The sequence below is a fragment of the Emydura macquarii genome, unplaced genomic scaffold (genome assembly GCF_026122565.2).
Source record: "Emydura macquarii macquarii isolate MOO-44397 ecotype Brisbane River unplaced genomic scaffold, CSIRO-AGI_Emac_v2 contig_3080, whole genome shotgun sequence".
NCBI lineage: Eukaryota > Metazoa > Chordata > Testudines > Chelidae > Emydura > Emydura macquarii.
In genome coordinates this window covers 6,869,085-6,889,477 of record NW_027133217.1, presented here as the reverse complement: position 1 = coordinate 6,889,477, position 20,393 = coordinate 6,869,085, and the positions used below count along the sequence as shown (strand labels likewise).

The 20,393-nt window shown below is 53.4% G+C and overlaps 1 protein-coding gene across 1 annotated transcript; it reads left to right on the top strand.

Moving 5' to 3' along the window:
* Window positions 1–287: 287 nt before the first annotated feature.
* LOC137141507 (uncharacterized) lies at window positions 288–16,613 on the top strand. The gene is made up of 8 exons (XM_067530394.1): window positions 288–509; window positions 1,658–1,765; window positions 2,452–2,542; window positions 3,720–3,730; window positions 12,612–12,818; window positions 14,218–14,325; window positions 15,377–15,460; window positions 16,503–16,613. The coding sequence occupies exons 1-8, from the start codon at window positions 324–326 to the stop codon at window positions 16,611–16,613; spliced, it is 906 nt and encodes a 301-aa protein (XP_067386495.1). The 5' UTR covers window positions 288–323.
* Window positions 16,614–20,393: the final 3,780 nt, after the last annotated feature.

Sequence of the window (20,393 nt, the reverse complement as noted above, 5' to 3'; positions counted from 1 at the left end):
GGGTAACAATAAATCAAACATGTTGCGGGGAGCTGCACGTCCGCTTGTTCCTTCTTTCTTTGCAACGGCTTGCCCCCGCCAAGCAAGAAGCGCATTTAGCAAGGCCCCTGGTCTGCGCTGACCTTCTTACTTTGCACGTCCCAGCAGCAGATTGGCCAAGGGAGATTTCCTGTAACAAGAGGAAAAGCCTCAGTATCCGGGGAGCCGAAGGACACAAACAGTGAGTCATTAATCTGCCCGTCGCAGCGGGAGGTATAAAAGGACTTCCCTCTTTTGGGCGACAGGGTGTCACTCTGCTGGCACTGCCTCAGACGGGCCCGACGATGGAGAACCGTGACTGGAGCCTCCTGCTGCTGGTCACTGCGGCCGCAGCAGTCACCACGTCACCTTCTCAACACAGGACGCAGAGCTATGAGGAGGCCGTTGCCCTGGCCGTCGATTTCTACAACCAAGGGTCGGGCATCGACCATGCCTTCCGGCTCCTGAAAGCAGACCCCCAGCCCGGCTGGGTAAGTACCAATTCACTCCCTTGATGGCACGGTGTATTGGCTGTGCCTTGAAATCAGGCCCCAGAATTAGACCCGCACATTAGAGGCTCCTAGCTCCTCCACTCCAACTCCCAATCCATTCCAAAACCAACCCTCTGCGCTCTGAGATATTCGCACCAGGTTATAACACCACAGCTTCCCGCCTCGTAAGGCCAACCCAGGCCCATTTCACATGAAGGGTCATAGCGCAGCCTTTCCTAGGATTTGTTGAGATAGGGATTGTTTTCTCTCTAGGCAAAAATTCATGGTAAACCTTAATATTATATAGAGTGCATAGCTCCCCTGGAAATATAGAGAGATTCCCAGTGGAGAGCTATGCAGTCAGAGGGAGGTTTTTAATTAAGGGCCGGGTGTTCAAGTACTTGGTTGTGCAAAACACAGATGCAAGTGCTAGGCTAATTTGCACACGGGATTGCTTGTGCAAACTGGTAATTGCATTACTAGCAGGGGCATTTGTGTGTGCATTGGTCCAGGTTGCACGCCCACTTACGGTAACGGGGTGTGCAAATTAGGTGAGCAGTTGCCATCCAAAATGTTTGTCTATCTGGCCCCTAGTGGCCAACGTGTGTCTGAACTGACATCTCAATAGGATACATCCTGGGACACTGCTCTGCTGGCTGCCATATAATAGGGAGCTAGTGAGCCAGTTGGAAGCAGATTTATGGAGATTTAAACCCAGCATCACCTGCTCCCCACCTGTCATCTGTGACCGGTGTTTACAAGATACTCATTTTATTTGTAAATTGCAACGACGGGGCTAAATTCTGCTCTCGCTCACCCTGGTGTAAACTGGAGGAATCCCACTGGTGTCAGCTGGGTGACACGTGGGGATTTTGCCTCCTGCCTCGCTACAGTTGGACCAGTGCCTCTGTAGTCCTGTAGTCCGTCAGCGGCTGCACAACTGCTGCGACGCAGCCCCATGCATGGCCGCTTTTGCTGGCTAAATGCAGAGGGGGAAGTTGGGGTAGCACACGGCCGATGCCAGGCACAGCCTGTGGCCACTGAGATAAGGTGGAGCGTGGAGCGTGGGTGCCGTTGCAGACACGGGCAGACGGGGGCTTGCTCCCCGTCAGAGTTTATCCCAATCTGCTTTTTCATTTTTGCCTCAGGACATGACGTCGAACCCCCGGCAGAAGCTGAAGTTCACGATTAAAGAGACTGCGTGCCTGGTGTCCGAGAACCTCCGCGGGACTGAATGTGGCTTCAGAGACAATGGGGTAAGCCATGAGCATCTCGGGAGATGCCGCCACCTGCTCGCTGCCCTCTGTTGTCGAACACCCAGCTGCCGCGGTCCCTGATCAGCCCCCCGGGATGGCAGGCGTAGGACGTTCATCACTGGGGCCCTTTGGGTGGCGTGACAGGCTCTGTGCTGAAATACAGGGGGCTGCTCATGGGAGTAAACACTACTCAGGAGGAGTAAGAGATGCAGAGGCGGGCCCAAGACCTCTGGCTGGAGATGAACACCCAGACAGGGGTGGGGGTGAATTCATTTTCAAAGCGTGAGTGAACACCTGTCTTTTGCCAATACTGGTTTGCAGCCTGTGGTCCATCCCTCCTCCATCCCATCCTGCCGTCTGCCTATTCCAGAGCTTGCAGCGTATCCTCTCTACCATGGCCCTCCCGAGGGTCATCCAGCTGTGCTCACCTTCAGGCTAGACTCTTGCCTCTGCTCTGCGTGGAGCCGTGTTTGCAGACCACCAAGGGCTTTAACTGCCCCCGGGATGCAGCTGTCCCGATCTCGCCCTCTCGTACCAGGCCACACCGCCTCTTGCGTGATGTGTCGCCGTGACCTCGGCTGAGGACATCAGCCAGGTGCGTCCCCACGTCTCCAGAGGCGGCTCACGAACCGCCCTCCCTCCCGCCCCGACACTCGGCCCCTGAGCCGTTCTCTCTCTCCCCGCAGGTGGTCAGAGACTGCTCAGGGCTCTTCTCCACCGAGCCAGAGTCGCCCGTCATCATCATCATCAGCTGCGACGCGGTGAGCGAGGAGGTAGGTCTTGCACTCGGGTGACAGCGCCTTCCGCGTGGAGGCGGGGCTGGTGACGGGGCGGGGACCGTGTCTGCCCCGGTGGCTCCCTGGGTGGGGGCTGGAGACCGTGAGGATCGCTCAGTGATGGGCGCCTCGCCGCGTTCGGGTGGGGCATAGCCACTAGAGATCCCCCTCGGCCTGGCAGCTGAATCCTGGAGATCCCACCTGCCGGGCCCAGACCTCACGGGGATGTATGAGGAATCGAAACCTCCGTGTCGTCTCCACCTGGGACCAAGAGATGGCCGGCTGGAGAGAGAGGCTCTGGCTGTCCCGCAAGGGAGGTCCCACCTCTCCCAGACAGGCCCCGTAGTGCAGGATCATCCTTCAGCCAGGAAGAGAGAAGCAACAGTCTCTCCCTGGCGGGGATCCAAGGGCTGCAGCTGCAGCAGCTTTCCCTTCCCCCGCCGGGCACCCAGAGTTATAGCATCCCCTCCCCCAAGCACCCAGCTCCTGGCCAGGGGGCAGGGGACCAAGCTGGTCCTCCTGTCTTAGACCCCCCCAACACAGGGCAGCGCCGAGAACATAGCGACGGGTCGTCGCAGGAGCCCCCCTCCTCCCCAGCAAATCCCGAGTGACGGCCAGTGCTGCAGAGCCGGTATCGGAAACGTTCCCGTCTTCCTTTCCCTCTAGCACGCTCGCGTCCGGAGATCCAGGAGCCCGAGACGCGGGCGTCGCCGCGGCAGGCCCCGGACTGGCTCTTACACGCTCATCGCCCACGGCGGAGGCAAAGGCAAAGGCAAAGGCAGTGGAACAAGAATAGCCTGACGGGACGAGGCCGGAGCCTCCGCACAGCAGCTTCCGCAACTCTCGCCTCACTGCAACCTTTATTGCTTCCGTTTCTGTTCTTCGTTTGCTCCTGGCGGCATGCCGTGTTCTGCACCAGATGTGCACGGGCCGCAGAGCTTCCTTATGCCCACCAGATGTGTTCATCCTAAGGCCCTTTAATGCACTGCCGGGGCTGGTGAAGGTATGAAATAAGGTATTTGGCACACAGACCGTCTAGTGGCTAGACAGCATTATACAGCTCAGCAGCCCATTACAGTTCCAGCCTCCCCCCCCGTAGCTTCCGAGTGGCTTGTAAGAGACTCAGATACCAAGGATGCAGGGAGGGCCACCCGGTCTCCAGCCCCCAATCCAGATAGGCCAGCGTCCTGTCTCCCACGGTGGCCAGCTTCCCACGCTTCTGCAAGCAGGAAAGACGCTTCAAAGACTGTCCCCCATTCCGGCGCTTCCTTGGGTTGGTTTTAAACGGCAGGAGTCCTTCCCTCAACCAGTGATTAAAACAGAGAGATTGAACACAGCCAGGCAACACAGGGACGGGCCTCAGAGTAACATTCGCCCCAAGGCCTCCTGCCTGCCTCTGTGAATCTCCAGGTGCCCAGTGCCAGCAAAAGCCCCCTGGGCTCTGACGCCAGACGGGCCGCATGAGGAATTGGGGTGGAAAATGCTGGGAAGAGGGAGCCGCAGGCCCCTCTGTCACAGCCAGTGGCTCGGTGGCTAGGTACGTAGGAAGATGGTTAAAACACTCACCGTTTATGGGCCGGGTCCAAAGCCCAACAAAGCCAGAGGGCGACTTTCCATTGACTTCAGTGGGGTTTGGGTCAGGCTTTCGGTTCCTGCTTCGGAGAGGAAGCCGATACTGATATGTCCCATGAGACAGAGCCAGTATTTCGCACTGCATCGGGCTTCCCAGTCGCCCCTTAACCTTTGGCAGGGGTCCTAGACACACACTCGCCTCTCCCAGCTGTATTGGGGGGGTAGGGTTCATTCTCACAGAAGTTAGGGTTTCGTACAGTCACATCCAAAGATGCTGTTGCAATCGACTGAGGTCCCAACACGTCTGAAGGTTCCTGCAGATCCGCACCTGGATGTTGTCAGTTTAGGCTGTAAACTCGCAGGAGCATGGACTCTGTCGCCCTACCCGTACAGCTCCTGGCACTCTCTTAGCCCTGCATGAATAAATTCAAATAACCAGCTGATCTATTTGACTTGGCTGCTTTTTCCTTGCAACGATCCATAAGAAACACTTCAGTTCGGTTTCTGTGCTCAGCTGCCCAGTCATCACGTAACTTGGACAGGGCCCAGTTAAGGCAAGCAATAAAACAGGAACTTAAGGATGATCCCATGCTTAGGTGTCAATGAAGTCAATGAAGTGCTGCCCTGAAGAGAGAGGCTTTGCTCAACCAGGCACTAGGACATTTAATCTGTCACCCCCTGCCAGGGCATGGTTGTTCCCTACAAGGTAGCGGACACCTCCGTGCCTTTCCCGGTCTAGTTTCAGCAGTGGGATTCCCTCCCCTTCCCTTGGCAGACTAGTCCTCAGATATACCACTTCGCTCACCCTGTGCGAAGGTTTTATTCCAGTTGGTAGCAACTGCTTTCCTCCGCGTCTCTCCCTCGCCCGCTATCCTAGTCCTGAATTCCAGCCCCTTCCGAATTTACCAGCCTCGTCTCAGCCTCGTCACAGTCATGCTGAAGAACTAGCCCTGCACGCTCAGTTCCTGTGCGCTGCGGGGCAAACTCAGAGAGAGAGAGAGAGAGAGAGAGAGAGAGAGAGAGACCGCCACTGGGCGCTGCTCCACTCACAGCTCGGACTGCAGACACGGCTCTAATTGCCCCATGTGGGCAGCGCAGGGGAGCTGCAGCGTCAGGGTCTTGGGAACTGATTTAATGCTCAATGAAGCCACTGGGCTGCCGCCCGCTGATTTCCACAGGCTTCAGACCGGGCCCTTGCTGATTTGTGCCCTTTTTGCCCCACATGGCTTCTCTAGGGTTACGGACACCCACTCAGGTCTTAATCTGGCTCCGGCAGATCAAGCGCTAGAGTGAATTGAAGAGCCTCGGCTGTGCTATTTACAGCTATTCTCAAACACAAACGCCAGGGTGGTGGCTAAGAACGGGCAATCGAAACACACTGACTAATGTAATCTAATCTAATCTAATCTGATCTGATCTGCTCGACCCCAGCATGGCTCAGGCACACACAGCGTGTAACAGAAACGTGTCATGCCTCCCCCTTCAGATTATAGACAGTAACGTCACCCCCTTCATGGCCTCGCCAGGTAAACGTCACCCCTGGATGCAGGGCCGGCCCAGGGGCTATGCATCCCTGCAGTCCCACAGAAGCCATCAGTGCCGTGTAGGGCTCTCCCGCCATGAACGTTCTTCTGTCTGGTCGTCTGATTCGCTTTGTCCCTCCCACTGGACGGCTGGCCCTCGACTCAGTTAAAACCCGGTGACGTCTATGACCGTACACTCGTCCATTAACCTGGTTCGGATGCTGCCCCCGGGGCATTTCCCAGCCAGCTCCCGTGCTCGTTCAGGGTAGTTACACATGGAGTGGAGCACCTGTTTGCTGTCTGCTCAGCCACTTATTGGTCCTCAGGGCCTACGAAACTTGTCTGCAAGGGGCTGTCTCTGCACAGGTCTCCCCGGATACAGTCTGCTCCTACGCTGCTCTGCCACGGGACCCCTGACCGGCAACAATCCCTGCTAATCCAGTCCTGAGCCCCGCCAGCACCTTCACCAATGCACCTCACTGCTGCTCTGCAGTGCCTCGGCTCCTCCGTCCCGGGCCTTCCTCCCCCAGCGCCACCAGGACACATCAGCCCTGACGTGCAGCCGTCCCAGCTGTGTCAGTCCTGGGTGCCCTCCGTCTCTGCCAGGAGCCCCGGCTGGTCCAGCCCTGCCCCCGCCCCGCAGTTCTGTATCTGGCCTTGTGGGACTACCGCCCGGGGCGTCGGGGTGGTGGCTATTACATGAGGGCCTGGGGAAGTGATGGGCTAACAATAACATCAAGGAGAAGAGCCCAAAAGATGGAGACAGGGAACGCAAACGCCGTCTTCCCCCTCAGCTCCAGCGATGCTGCTGAGCGGCCAAAGTGGGGGTTGCTGTGGTCACAGTGACCCACCAGCAGGAGCAGGCAGCCCCGGGACGTGCCGTCCTAGCGCCCTGCCGGGGCGCCCTCGCTTGTTGCTCTGACCTTGCGGGACCTGCTTGTGCCCCCGGGTTTTCCTGACCACTGGTGCATCCTGCGGTGGCACATGCTCTCCGGAGACGGCGAACGCGCCCCTCTGGGCTCAGCCAGCCCCGACTAGCCAAGGGTGACCAGAGGTCCCGATTTTGTAGGGACAGTCCCGCTATTCGGGGCGTTTTCGTACATCGGCGCCTGTTAGCCCCTATCCCCAGCCCGACTTTTCACATTGGCGTTCTGGTCACCCTAAACGAGGCCCCCGGGCAGTGCCTGCGCCGCTGAAAGGAAACACGCCAACAAGGGCGAGCTCCTCCTGGGGAGAGGTGGCAGGCAGCAGCAGAGCGGCTGTGGCTCAGAGTTCACTGGCTCTTGTAATCGAGTCACTGAGCGGGAGACGGCGTGTAAACGTCTGCCACCCGCGAGGACTCGCCGGACAAGGCACCAGCCGATGGCCCCAGAGAGCTCAAAGATTAAACCCCGACCTGGGGTTTAGCCGTACCTACCGGCCAAAAACAAGCCGGACCGCTAGAGAGTCTCATAAAGTCAACGAGTGACCATCCCCTTAATCAGAAGGTCCCTCTACCCGTGAGTCCGGCAAGCCCGCAGTAAGGTTCCCAAAAGGGGGAAGGACTTTAGAAGGGAAAGAGACTCTGAAAAAGCCCAAGCGGGGCCTGGTAAAGGCCCAGCCGATCACGCTGCCTTCTGCAGAAATATCTGCTGGCGAAGGTGCCCGTTATGGGTAGACAGTGGGGGGGAGGGAGGAAGCTGGCCTGACCAGTGTGTGCATCCATTTCGGACTGCTACACACACTCCTGGTTGGTGATACTGGACACTCGGTGATCAGTGTGGAGACCAGTGAGACCCGGTACGCCCGACGTGCAGATCAATGAGGTTTAATGTGCCAGGTTTTCTATAGATATACTCCTTGAATACAAAGCCTAAAACTAACTCCACTATAGCGTATGCACTAAGCCCAGAGAGCTGAGCAGTCACTCAGAAGGCCGTATACAGGACTGGTTTCTTCAGGGGCCCTGCCAGGGAGTCAGTGGCCTCTGGTCCGACCGGCAGCACCTCCCGCGGAGTCAGGTGTTGATGGAGCATCCCCCTTTGTCTAAATAATTACTTCTTATACTATTCCATAAACAGCTTTCACCTAATGACCTCATTATCATATATGCTAATTACCTACATTAGGTTTTTCACCCTTAACTACATTCCATTCTCACCATGATAATTGGGTCAAAACAACACCTGGTGACAGGAGGGGCGGTGTAAAAGTACGTCCCTTGGCAATGAAAAAGTGTCCCCCCCAGCCGTTCAAGGATAACCTGAGTTCTGTAGCACCTTAAAGACTCACACATTTCCGTGGGCATAAGCTTTCGTGGGCTGCACCCCACTTCGTCAGATGCATCCACAGGTCCCTCGTTGGTTTTGCTGTAACAGACTCACACGGCTACCCTTCTGGAACGTTTCACCAAGAACAACTGGTTGTTCCCATCCCCATTACCTATGCACAGCTGCAAGCACACGTTGTCTTGTTACCTGCTGTGGTGTGCAGAAACGGAGCCATCTGCCAGGTTACTCAGCAGTCCTCGTCATCTCTGCCAGCCGGAAGATGTCCTGCTACAGGGGTCAGAAGAGCCAAGCAAGCAATGGAAGCTGTGCTAGGGCTGTAGGACTGTGGTCAAGCAACTCAGATTGTCCTGGGCCTCCAACCCGGGGCAACGCTCCCTTGTCGTTTGAGGGCCGAACACCTCGTTGAGTTTGGCGCATGAGAGTGACTGGCGGAGCAGGAGGGTTGGGAAGCTAGCAGTCATGCACCCTACTCGGTAGACGTTCCACAGTGCCCCTGTGCCCCTGATCAGACTGGGACACGTTTACCTGCATGCCCTGCTCACCCTAGTGAAATCAACAAGCCAGACCTGGGAATGCTGTGGAGCCAGGAACTGAGCCCTGTTGAGATCTTGGGCTCCCAGGGCCTCCAGTTTTGCGGCAGAGAGCCGGGAAGATCTGGGGGTTGTGGCCCCGCGGCTGTCTGCCTGGTGGATGCAAGCCCAGGAGCTGCAGAACTCGTAAGCCTTGGGGTTCCCGTCTCTGGCGCAGCCCACGTGGTGCTGCACAGTTACACATCACAACTCCAAGAAGCCCAGGGTCTTTCTGCCCTCTGTCCCTACTCCTCAAATCCTAGAGACACGCGTGTGTGTGTGGTGTCTTGTGCTGGACAGTCCGTGCTTTGTCCTACAGAGAAGTGAAGACTCTTTCTTTGGTCAGGCTCTGGATTATACAGGCGAGGCAAAATTAAGTGGCATGAGTGCCAGGCGTGCCCCGAAATGGGGCCTATAACCCTTATCTAGACCCTCTTCACTGGAGTGTGCTGGGAGGGTTGATTAGGCAATGGCTGGATACGTACAATGTAGGATAAACTCTGCTACTAGAGACCACTGCTTCAAACGGCCGGAGCGAAGGACGGAGGTTATCCACAATGGATCTCCCGTCCTCCCCTACACAGCGCTGCAATGTTATGGAAGTTGCAGGTTTGCTTTCCAAATGCTCTGGTATTGCTTTTGCAAATGCAGAAAGCAGAAGTGAGTTGGGTAACGTCCCCAGTGGGCTGATCACTGGAATGGGGGTCTCCTAGCCCATTTCTGTTTTGTGGTAAATGAGACTCCAGTCCCGCACTCATGTGCAGACAGACAGACCCTGGCATCTGTGTGGAACCCCACTGTCTTCAACAGGGTCCATGTGGACACAGCAGACTGTCTGTGCAGAGCTGATTGCAAGATTGGGGTCTAAAAGTTGTAGCTCTCTCAATGTTCAGAATAGAAATAGGGTGCACAATTTTAACAGCGAGTGTAATTGACCACAGGAACCACTTACCTGGGGAGGTGCTGGGTGCTCCGTCACTTGCAGGCTTTCCATCCGGACTGGATCTCTTTCTAAAAGAGATGCTCTCACACAAACAGAAGTTACAGGCTTGATGCAGAAATGATTGGCTGAGGTTCTTTGGCCTGTCGTATGTTCTGCAGCAGGTCAAACTAGCTGACCACAATGGTCCCTGCTGGCCGTAACGTCTAGGACTGTGTGAAAACTAGGAAGGTTGGCAGCAACGCTTCAGGAACACATATGATGGGCTTCCAAGTGCGTTTCTCAAAGGAGCTGGGCAGCTCCCTCGTTGCGTTTTGGAATAGCTGTAAACGTCACAGCTGATTATCTTCCATTTATTCTGTGGTCTGACCCCCTGGAGCCAAATTAAGGCCTGATTGTGTGTCTGTATCCCTGAAACCATGTGGGCAAAAATGGCACAAGTCAGCACGGGCCTGATCTGAAGCCTTGTGAAATGAATGGGGGTCTGTCCAGTGACTTCAATGGACTTTGGTTCAATTGTCAATATCCTGAAGCTTAAAACCCCCTGTACCGCCCACATGGGGCAATTTGCGATGCCTCAGCAGTCAGATCTGTGAGCGGAGCAGCTCCCAGTGGAGGTGTGTCTGAGTCTGGCCCACAGAGCACAGGAACTGAACAAGAAGGCTAGTGCTTCAAGGAGACTTACTTGGGCCAGGCTAGGATGGCAAATTAAGGAGGGGCTGACATGCAGAACCAGGACAGGGTTAGGGAGAGATTTGGAGGAAAGCAGGTGCATTTGACTGGGATAACTAAGAGCACAAGGTAATCTAGGTAGAACACCTGGAGGAAAAACACCCAGAAGATGAGGTTTATTGGGCTTTTTTGTTATTGTTTGTTTTTTGATGAAAATTTTCAGAAGTCTTGATTTCATTCCACTGTGGAAGGAAAACAAATTCTGAAGCCTCAATTTTCTTTTGTGAAACTGAACGATTGTTTTCTGGCCAGTCCTAATTACTCACGCCTCTTAGAGGGAGGCACTGAGCCAGAGCGAGAACATCAAATTTCCCAGTAATAATGCGCGTGTTTTTCATTAATGCCCTAGTCACTGATACTGCAAAAGTTGCCAGTCACTTTTTTTTAGTCGTGTGGAGCAAACCTAGAGGACATCCCCAGATTTCAGGTCAGCAGGAGGTCCAGGATACGTGGAGTTCAATGAAGCGGGCTTCTGCTGCACAGTTACAGGCAGAAATCATTGTGCCACCTGAAAGATATGAAAGGAGCCGCTTGTTACAGAAGCAGCTTCAGGAAAGAGACTGCAAAACTCGGCAGGCTCATAAACCCACAGGCCTTCAGGGACCCTCGTTATCATCTGAGTGCCTTGGCTGATCAGTATGAAAACCTAGTTCTGTAACTGAACCCTCAGAACAACCAGAATTCAATGGAGTTACAGGCTCCAACCAAGATCAGGGAACCACAGTGCTAGTTACACTGCATACGATAGTAAGAGACAGTGCCTGCCTTGGGAACGTACAATCAAACCAGGCAACACACAACGTGAGTGGGTGACATGGAAGGATCATTATTTAAAGCTGAGGCCCGGGGGGATAATGTGACCAGGCTGAGTTCATACAAGCATTCGATGCTCTTTGCAAACTACGGGGCCATATTCCATTAACCAGCATCGTAACTGTGACTCAAGCACAAGTTTGCATCTGAACTAAATCCCAGGAAGGCACATGCAAGAGGCACTCGCGGGGGCTGAGCGTGAAAGTTGGGCTAGAGAAAGGATGGTTTTGTGATGAAGGTGTTACAACAATTCAATGTAATGATAATAAACCAGTTAAAACCTATGATGACTCGAGGGACAGACAGGTTAACAGGGGAGCATTATAAGACACGTCAAGAATTTCTCGTATTTCAGCTACTAACAGACAGAGAAGCATGTGATACGAGCACCCTGCCACCCAATACCGCACAGGGAAGGATGGAATTGTCAGTTACAAACCCAATCCCTCCTGCCTGGATTACAAAACTGTACCCAAACGGTCAGCCAGCGTGTGCAAGAAATGAGCTGAAGAAAAACTGCATCCTGAGACTTCCTGTTCTTATCCCACAGCAGACTCCTGACCAAGGGGACTTCATAGCCAGCAATATCGTCCACACGGTCTGGTGTAGTTTTCATGGGAGGGAAAGTATTGTGAGCGCCCCACCCAGAGGACAAAGAGAGACAGTGCTCTAATCACACAGAGGAAGAGATCTGACAGATGGCTGTTCTTGACAGAACCGCAGGACCAGTGGATGAAGAGGAAGTGGCTGATGTGATACAACTGGCTCTTGGTAACACACCTGAGACAGTGTCTCGCAAAATGAGACGCTCAAAATTAATTCAGATTGGCTTGGGGAGGGACACAGCCACATTCACCGAAAACTGCCCAATTGTGAATACGGGATAAGGAAAAAACATAGCAGCCTGCAAAGGAGTTAGCCCCAGGAGAGGGGGATTCCTTAGGAAAGGTGGGTTCTGGCGTATGGCCAGGAGCAACGGGATACCGTTAAGAAGAGCTGGGTCAGGCTGACTTCTAGGAAGCGTCTCAGGCTTTGGAACAGGGTTCTCCTATTGGACATGGGGCGCACCAGCGCTCGGGACACAGAAGAGCACATGGGCCTGTCCGGTGTGTATGTACCCAGTCTCCATGCACTGTAGGTTCCTCTGGGATGTAGTGGGGGCACCACCAGAAGCAGCGCCCTGTGCCCTCTGAGTGGCTCTCGGGGAATGCTGGTGAGGTGATTTCGAGACTGCGAGCGGATGGGTAAAGCTCTGGACTTTAGGGGACACGTCTCCTAGTGCCGTAAGTCAGCAGAGATCCATGAAAGCCAATGGAGCTATGGCAACTTATACCAGCTGAGGATCTGGCCCAACAGAATTAAGACACGTACCTCGGCCTTTCCCAATGCAGAAGTCCCTGGTCTCCCCCGCCCCGCCACCACTACGGGTGTTTTGCAATCGGTGCACACAATTTCAGCAATTTATTGTAAAAATTCCTCCTTTCCCCTGACCCATCTCCCCACCGGGCCAATGGGAACGTCCTGCAGATCAATGGCGAACAGCCCCCGACACAGGGCGGGCCGAAGCAGGCAGCCAATGAGGCACTAGCGCACATGGAGGAGGCAGCCTATAAAAGGGCTTCCCCCGGGAGGGACGGGGCTACGCGCCCAGCTCGCACTGTATCCCCTGGGACACAGGATGGAGACCTGCCTGAAGGTCCTGCTGATCGTTGGGCTGGTCACCGCAACCCCCGCGCCATCGTCAATCGCGCTGCCAACCCACGAGGAGGCGATTGTAGCTGCAGTCCGGGTGTACAACGAACAGCCGGGCACAACTCTGGCCTATCGGCTCCTGGAAGCTGAGCCCCAGCCAGACTGGGTGAGTGGCCTGGGGAATCCCTGCGTATGTCTGATGCCGCTTGAACTCCTAGAGCAGGGCAGTGGGGAAGCTCTGCCCGCTGACGCTAGGCTCCTGTACCTCCGGTCTGGTATTTGCACCCTGGCGGTTATTATCCCTGACCGATTTCTGGTGCTGCCGGCTCTGGGCCAGGTACTTTGCAGACACTCAAGGGAGACGGTCCCTGCTCATAACCCAGGGAGGCAGAGGCTGTGGAAGGGGAACAACAGGGAATTTGTAGACAGGTCAGCTCCAGTCACTGTAAGCAGCATGGCCAAAATGGTTTCAAAGAGGGGGTGAAATAGGGGCAGGCTAACAGGCATGCGGATATTTCCCCTTATCACCACACTGCAGCTTCCTGGTGCCACTACAGATGAAGTCTCTGAAACCAGCAGTTCATTCAGATTCAGCAAGCAGAGAATGGTTTCCATTTGTGTTCTACTGTGAGCAATTTGGGGGCAAAGACTGTCTCACTCTGTTTGTACAGCGCCTAGCACAAAGGCGGCCAGCTGGACGTGTTCAAAGAGAATGAGTCAGCACTGAAATAATCATGGGATTGGCTTAAAAATCATTATTTTAAAAAATATATATGCATGTGCTGTTCTGGGGTTTTGGATTTCTTTTTTTCTTTTGTCTGGGTTCTGAGCCTTTCCAACTAAATACTGAGTACTGGTCATTAAAAGATATGGTATTGGAAAGTTTCAAATGGTTTAAGAGGAGAAACTCTTGGAATTAAATGGGCTCCCTGGGTCACCTTGTGCAGAAAATTCCAAATTTAGTGCTATGGAGAAAAAAGATTTAATTTTAAAACACTGTTAATTTCTTATTATCATGATTTATTAAGTGGCAACAGAGTGCTCAGCAATATTCTTTCCTGAGGGACCTGAATAATATATTATTTATAAAAACACCATACTGGGTCCATCTAGCCCAGCATCCTGTCTTCCGACAGTGGCCAATGCCAGGTGCTTCAGAAGGAAAGAACAGAACATGTCATCATCAAGTGGTCCCATTAAGACACCAGAGCTAGCCCATAGCACATGATGTTACATTCCTGGGTTAATGTCTGAACAGCATTTTAACTACGCAAAGCCCTAGAGAACAGCTAAGAATGATTATTAATAGCGTATTACTTCAGGAGGCTGGAACAAGTCAATACTTACATTCTGCTTAGACCGGAATCTCTTTAGGGCAAGAAATGTAGAGCACACTCACATATGTGTGTGACCAGCACCTAGCACAGTGCGGCTCTGAGACCAATCTAGATCTCCAGGCAACACTGTAACAGAAAAGAAAAATAATTACAAGGCCGAAGTGGAGCCTGGGGCCTCTTTGCTCACCAGGAATGTTCATTTTGTTCTTTCACTGAATTTCTTCCTAGGACTCGTCTTCTAAAACGATCCAGCCGCTGACATTCACTGTTAAAGAGTCAGTGTGCCCGATAACAGAGAAACGCGACTTCAGCCAGTGTGAATACAAAGAAGATGGGGTAAGGATACTCACTGCACAGCGACCTCTCCAGCTGCTCTTCTATCTCACTAATCACACAACCGCACCTTGAGTTAACCAACAGCATCTCTCAGCTCCCCAGACCTCACAGAAAATGTGTGTTTCCAGCAGAGAATTGAAGGAAGACCGGATGCTATGAGACAGGGCCTGCCTACTGATCTTTACCTCAGTGTCACAAACAATATACTTTCATTATTCCAACCACCGTTTATAGGACTGCACAGTTTTTAATGCCTGGCTGGCTGTTGTCAGCTGGGACACCGTTCTACTGGGGAACCCTCACTGAAGTCAGAGCAGAGGGGGATGAACCGCGGGTATTATATTATTTGTGGTACACTGGCCCTTTGACGTCCGTAATAAGGTCAGGTCCCCACGCTGTCAGGTGGTGCATAGACACAGTCAGCCAGTCCCTGCCCGAAAGAGTTGGCAATGTAAATAGAGAAGAGAGGTGAAGGCTGGCCGAGAGGGAGAGCTCTGATCTCTGATTCCCTGGTGGGTACCAGGTCAGCGGCAGAGTGGAGAATTCAGCCCAGCTGTCCTGAATCACAGCCCAGCACTTTAACTGCAAGACCAGGCTTCTTATTCTGTAAGCATCCCCTGCCCCACCAGATATCCAGCCTCACGCGGCTCAACTGAGTGTAGATTTTGGCTCAATCTCTCCTTGTTTATATCTACATTTACACACAGGCTGTTCTCTATAGGCCAGATTCTGCCCCACACCCAGCTGGAGAACAAGAAACCCATAGGTTTTGCTCTCAAAGTCAGGCCCCACTGAACACGAGCAAGAGTTACAAGGACTGTAAGCTCCCCGGGGCAGGGACCATCTCCCTGGTCTGTGTGTTTACAGTGCCTCGCACAGTGGGGTCCTGATCCGGTATGATGTCCAAACCAGGCCCCAGGCCGAGCCTCCCAGCCTCCCGCTGAACTATTGACCACAACCCCCTTGGGAAGCCGCTCTCCACACGCGAGTGGCCCGCCTGCCAGCGCGCCCTGACAGCGAGAGGCTGAGGTCTCTTTTCTCTCCCTTGCAGCTCGTCAAAGACTGCTCTGGATTCTTCTCCACAGAACAGGACCCGCCCGCCGCCATTATCAAATGCGAGGAGACATCCGAGGAGGTGAGTGACCTAGTCGGCTCCTCTCTGCGCACGGCTGGACTGAGGCAGGGCTGAGGGTTTCCCTCGCGGAGATCCTGGCCAGGTGTTTCACACAGCAGAAGCGTCCCCAGGACACATGTCCAACTCACCTGCTGGCAAACGCCTCCTACCCCGCGAGCCTAAAACAGGACCATTGCTCCTTGTTCTGTCATCTGCCACCACCGAGAACAGCCTAGCTCCATCCTCCCTGGAACCCCCTTTCAGGTAGTTAAAGGCCGCTATCAAATCCCCCTCACTCTTCTCTTTTGCAGACTAAACAAGCCCAGTTTCCTTAGCCTCTCCTCATAAGTCCTGTGCTCCAGCCCCCTCATCATTTTTGTTGCCCTCCGCTGGACTCTCTCCAACTTGTCTACATCTTTTTTGTAGTGGGGGGCCCAAAACTGAACACAATATTCTAAATGCGGCCTCACCAATGCCGAATAGAGGGGAATAATCACTTCCCGTGACCTGCTGGCAATGCTCCTACTAATGCAGCCCAATATGCCATTAGCCTTCTTGACAACCAGGGCACACTGCTGACTCATATCCAGCTTTTTATCCACTGTTACCCCCAGGTCCCTTTCTGCAGAGCTGCTGCCCAGCTCGTCGGTCCCCAGTCTGTAGCTGTGCATGGGATTCTTTCTTCCTAAGTGCAGGACTCTGCACTTTTCTTTGCTGAACCTCATTAGATTTCTTTTGGCCCAATCCTCCAGTTTGTTTCGGTCCTTCTGTATCCTATCCCTACCTTCCAGGGTATCTACCACTCCCCCCAGCTTAGTGTCATCCGCAGACTTGCTGAGGGTGCAATCTACCCCATTAATGACGATGTTGAACAAAACTGGCCCCTGGACCGACCCCTGGGGCACTCCGCTTGTGACCGGTTGCCAGCTAGACATGGAACCATTGATCACTACTCGTTGAGCCCTATGCTCTAGCCAGTTCTCTATCCATTTTATAGTCCTGAGCTGTAGGAGCCAGTATCCGTCTGCGTGGAGATGCTCACCCGGACCTCTTTTCTTTCTAGCCTACTGTTGTCACACGGGGCCGCTGGGGTAGATGGAGGAGAAAAATTGGTGGGTTTGTTCGTCGAAATCGCTGGCAAATCGTTGCTACCGGTCTCAAGTTGATTGGCTAACATGACCCAGACAGGGAGGAGATGAAGGCGAACCAATTCTGCCAGACCCAGCCGTGGCTCCATTTCTCCTCCCCTGCAAGCACCACCGGAAGCAAGGCTTATAGGAATCTGAACCGCTTCAGCGCATCTGCTGCTCCCTACCGCTTAGCGGCTGTTTCAGTGCTGCTCACCAGGGCTCCTCTGCACAATAAATTGCCATTCTGCAAACCTATACTGTTGTCCGCTTCTTCCGTATTGTGGGAGGAGCTTCGGGACGTGAACCTGAGGGAGTCACCTGACTGTGCTACTGGCCAATGAAAGACCTCGACTAAGAGTCACAAGCTATCCTCATTAAAGAGACCCATCCCCCGCCCCATGGCAACTGAGGTCCAGACACCGAGGCCCAGCTTGTTGAAAGTGACTAGCAATTTCGGATGCCCAGCAGGGGATGGCTTGTGAGGGGCCTGGTTTTGGGAAAGTGCTGAGCCCCCATCCTCTGAAAACGAGACCCCTTCACACTCTCGTTACTCGGGCACCCAAATTTTGAGCCATCCAAAATCAACTCTCACTTTGTAAACTTTAGGGCCCAGGACAAGTTATGCTTTAGGAACGGGGACTTTCATTCTTCCACCACAAGCTGGCACCAACTGGCCTCCGGTGCCCTAAGGGAAGGGGTGTAACTAGCACACGCAAGCCCTGGCTTTAATCTCCCAGGATCTTAATTGGGTTAACAGTCACATCCATCGTGAACTCACTCCACCTCCCTGATCCACCGCAGGGCCCAGCCAGCCAGTGGGTCACACCCTCTGCCCTGTTGGGTCTATGACACAGGTAGCCCCATGACACCCAGAGAAATCACTCCCTGAGGTTTAACGCACTCCAGACGGCGTCCCGTGTTAAAGGCTTGTTGGTGCTCTAGTCCCTTTGCAGCCCCCCTGCCATGGGGTGAATTTCTCCCTAAAGAAGAAGCTGGGGCTGCCCCCAGGCTGCTCCCAGCCAGACTCACCAGTAGAGTTCAAGCTCCTAACACAGCTTTCCGCTTGGTGTTGATAGCGAGAGAGGACCCTACAGCTCCCTTCCCACTGCCCAGCACAGAAAGCAAAAGGGACCAAAACCCATAGCAGGGTCATTAAAGGTACAGAGTCCATCAGACTGAAAACCCTCAAGCTGCTTGGCCTGACAACAAGCCTGATTCTGCCACCCTATGCTCTAGCCTTAAAAACCTATGAACCTGGAGTCATGAGGGTTAGGAAGTCTAGTGAGAGGCCAACGTGGCTGCTTCAGGCGCTCTTCCGTGACCTGAAAACGATAACACGGAAACATGGACAAATTGCTAAGGATGAGTATAAAAGAACAGCCCTAGTATATAGGGACAAAACCGGGAAGGCTAAGACACAAAATAAGTTACACCTAGCAAGGGACATAACAAGGTTATAAGAAGAGGTTCTATAAATACATTAGGAGAAAAAGTAGGATGAAGTAAAGTGCAGGTCTATCACTTAAGAGGGAAGGAGAGCTAATAACAGACCACACCAAGAAAGCAGAGGTGTTTGATGCCTATTTTACTTCAGTCTGCACTAAGGAATCACTATGAATTCACTAGGACCAGATACTTAAGAAGAAGAGGGAAGGAACATAAACCAGAACAGGGAAAAACAGGTTAATGGCTATTTAAATAAGTTCAGTGTATTCAAGTTGGCAAGGCCGGATGCTATACTCTTAGGATACTTAAAGAACCAACTGAAGGAACTTTGAACCAGTATCTTCCAGAACTCATGGAAGGTGGGTGGGTTACAGAGGACTGCAGAAAGGCAAAAATAATACCTCTATTAAACAACCCATTTCTCAGTGCCTAGAGTAGAACAGCATGAGAAGTGGCAGGCCAAATGGATTTGTCAAGAACAAATCACGCCAAAGCAACTTCATTTTTTCCTTTGTCAGGTTCCTGGCCCAGTGGGTGGGGGGAAGCAGTAGATGTGCTCGATCTTGAGTTTAGTAAAGCTTTTAACACAGTCCCACAGGACAAGTGAGCGAAATGTGGTCTAGATGAAATACTATAAAGGTGGGTGCAAAACGGGGTGAAAGTCCTTCTCAAAGAGTAGTTATGAATGTTCACGGTCCAACTAGGAGGGTGTATTTAGTGGGGGCTTGCACAGGTCTGTCTTGGGTCCAGTCCTATTCAATATTTTCAGTAGTGAGGTGGATAACGGATGGAGCGTATGGCTTATAAAATTTGCAGGTGACACCAAACTGAGAGGGGTGGCAAGCTCTTTTAGAGGACAGGCTTAGAATTCAAAATCACCTGTACGAATTGGAGAACTTTTCTGAGATCGACAAGATAAAATTCAGTAAAGAGAAGTGCAGAGTACAAGAAGTAGGAAGGACTAATCACAGGTATAAATACAGAATGGGGAATGACTAGGTAGGTGGCAGCACTGCAGAAATGGAGCTGGGGGTTATAGCGGATCACAAATTGAATAGGAGCCAATGATGCGATGCTGTTGTGCAAAAGGCTAATATTCTGGGGCGTGTGAACAGGAATGTCATATGTAAGACCCAGGAGGTGATTGCTCCACTCTGCTCAGCGCTGGTGAGACCCCAGCTGGGGTGCTGTGTCTAACTGTGGGCACCACACTTAAAAAACACACATGTACAAACTGGAGACCAGCGGGGAGAAGCCAATATGATAAAAGGTTTCGTAAACCTGGTCTATGAGGAAAGGGGAAAAAAATAAAACGGTTTCCAACCTTCCTTGGCTGTTGGGTTTCGAGACGTGTTGCTCACGTCCATTCCAAAGCCGGGGTGTGCTCACCCCGAGAACCACCGCCGGGAAGTTTTTCCTTCAGTGGTATCTGTCGGGCAGGCTCCGGTGCCCCCTACAGCCGTGTGCTCACAGCATCAGTATAAAGGGGCCTGCCACCATGTTGTCCCCTCAGCTCCTTCTTGCTGGCTAACTCCGAGAGAGGCGCAGCGGCAGGCAGAGGTTTGGAACGGACACGAGCAGCACAGCTCAAAGCTGCGGCAGGTTGGGCACCGGTTTTTCTTCGAGTGCTTGCTCATGTCCGTTCCAGGTCAGGTGACGTCCCAACCGCTGCACAGGTGGAGGGTTCAGAGTTCACTGGCACGCTGATTGTGGAGGGTTCTGAGTTCACTGGCACGCTGGTTGTAATACCGCTCACTGAAGCCTGCATTGTCTATAGCCTGTGGGGCGATGGCATAATGAGATGCAAAAATGTGAACGGAGAACCCCATGGCCACACTACAGCTGTCCTGAATAGAAACTGAGCTACCAACATCACAGAAGATGCCTGAGCCCTTGTTATTTACCGTCAGGGCAGGAGCAGCAGGAACCTTCGCCAAGTCATGGTGTGTGTGGATTCACAGCTTGTTCCTCCCCGGGCCCCCTCCCCAGCCCTGGCTGTGCTGTGATGGCACCACGGGTGTGATGCCTGTTCTGGTGGTGGCCCTCAGACTCTAGGTGGCAGGACCCTTCTCCTCCACATCGCCCCCCCCTCATGTGGGTCACGTCCCCCGCTCCGAGTCCGGCCTCCGAGGTCCTCCTTGCTTTCTCAAGCCGCTCGCCATGGTCGGCGGCCACGCGACTGGTGGCACATCCCAGCTCCAGCTCCTCTGCCTCCAGCCGGCTCCGCCTTCTGCTCTCCCCTTAACTCTGCCCTGCTCTGGTTCAGGCAGCTCCAGTGCACATGGAGGACGGGCCCCCGGGCTCCTGACTCCCTCCTTGGCCTGCCTGCCCTGTCAATCCGACTGACCTGGAGCACTGGCCTCTCCTCATTGGCCCCG

Excerpts from the sequence above, each read along its gene's own strand:
- LOC137141507 (XM_067530394.1), top strand. The coding sequence starts at position 324 with ATGGAGAACCGTGACTGGAGCCTCCTGCTGCTGGTCACTGCGGCCGCA. Across the intron at positions 1,766-2,451 it reads GTGGCTTCAGAGACAATGGG|GTGGTCAGAGACTGCTCAGG; the intron begins GTAAGCCATGAG and ends CTCTCCCCGCAG. Across the intron at positions 14,326-15,376 it reads GTGAATACAAAGAAGATGGG|CTCGTCAAAGACTGCTCTGG; the intron begins GTAAGGATACTC and ends TCTCCCTTGCAG.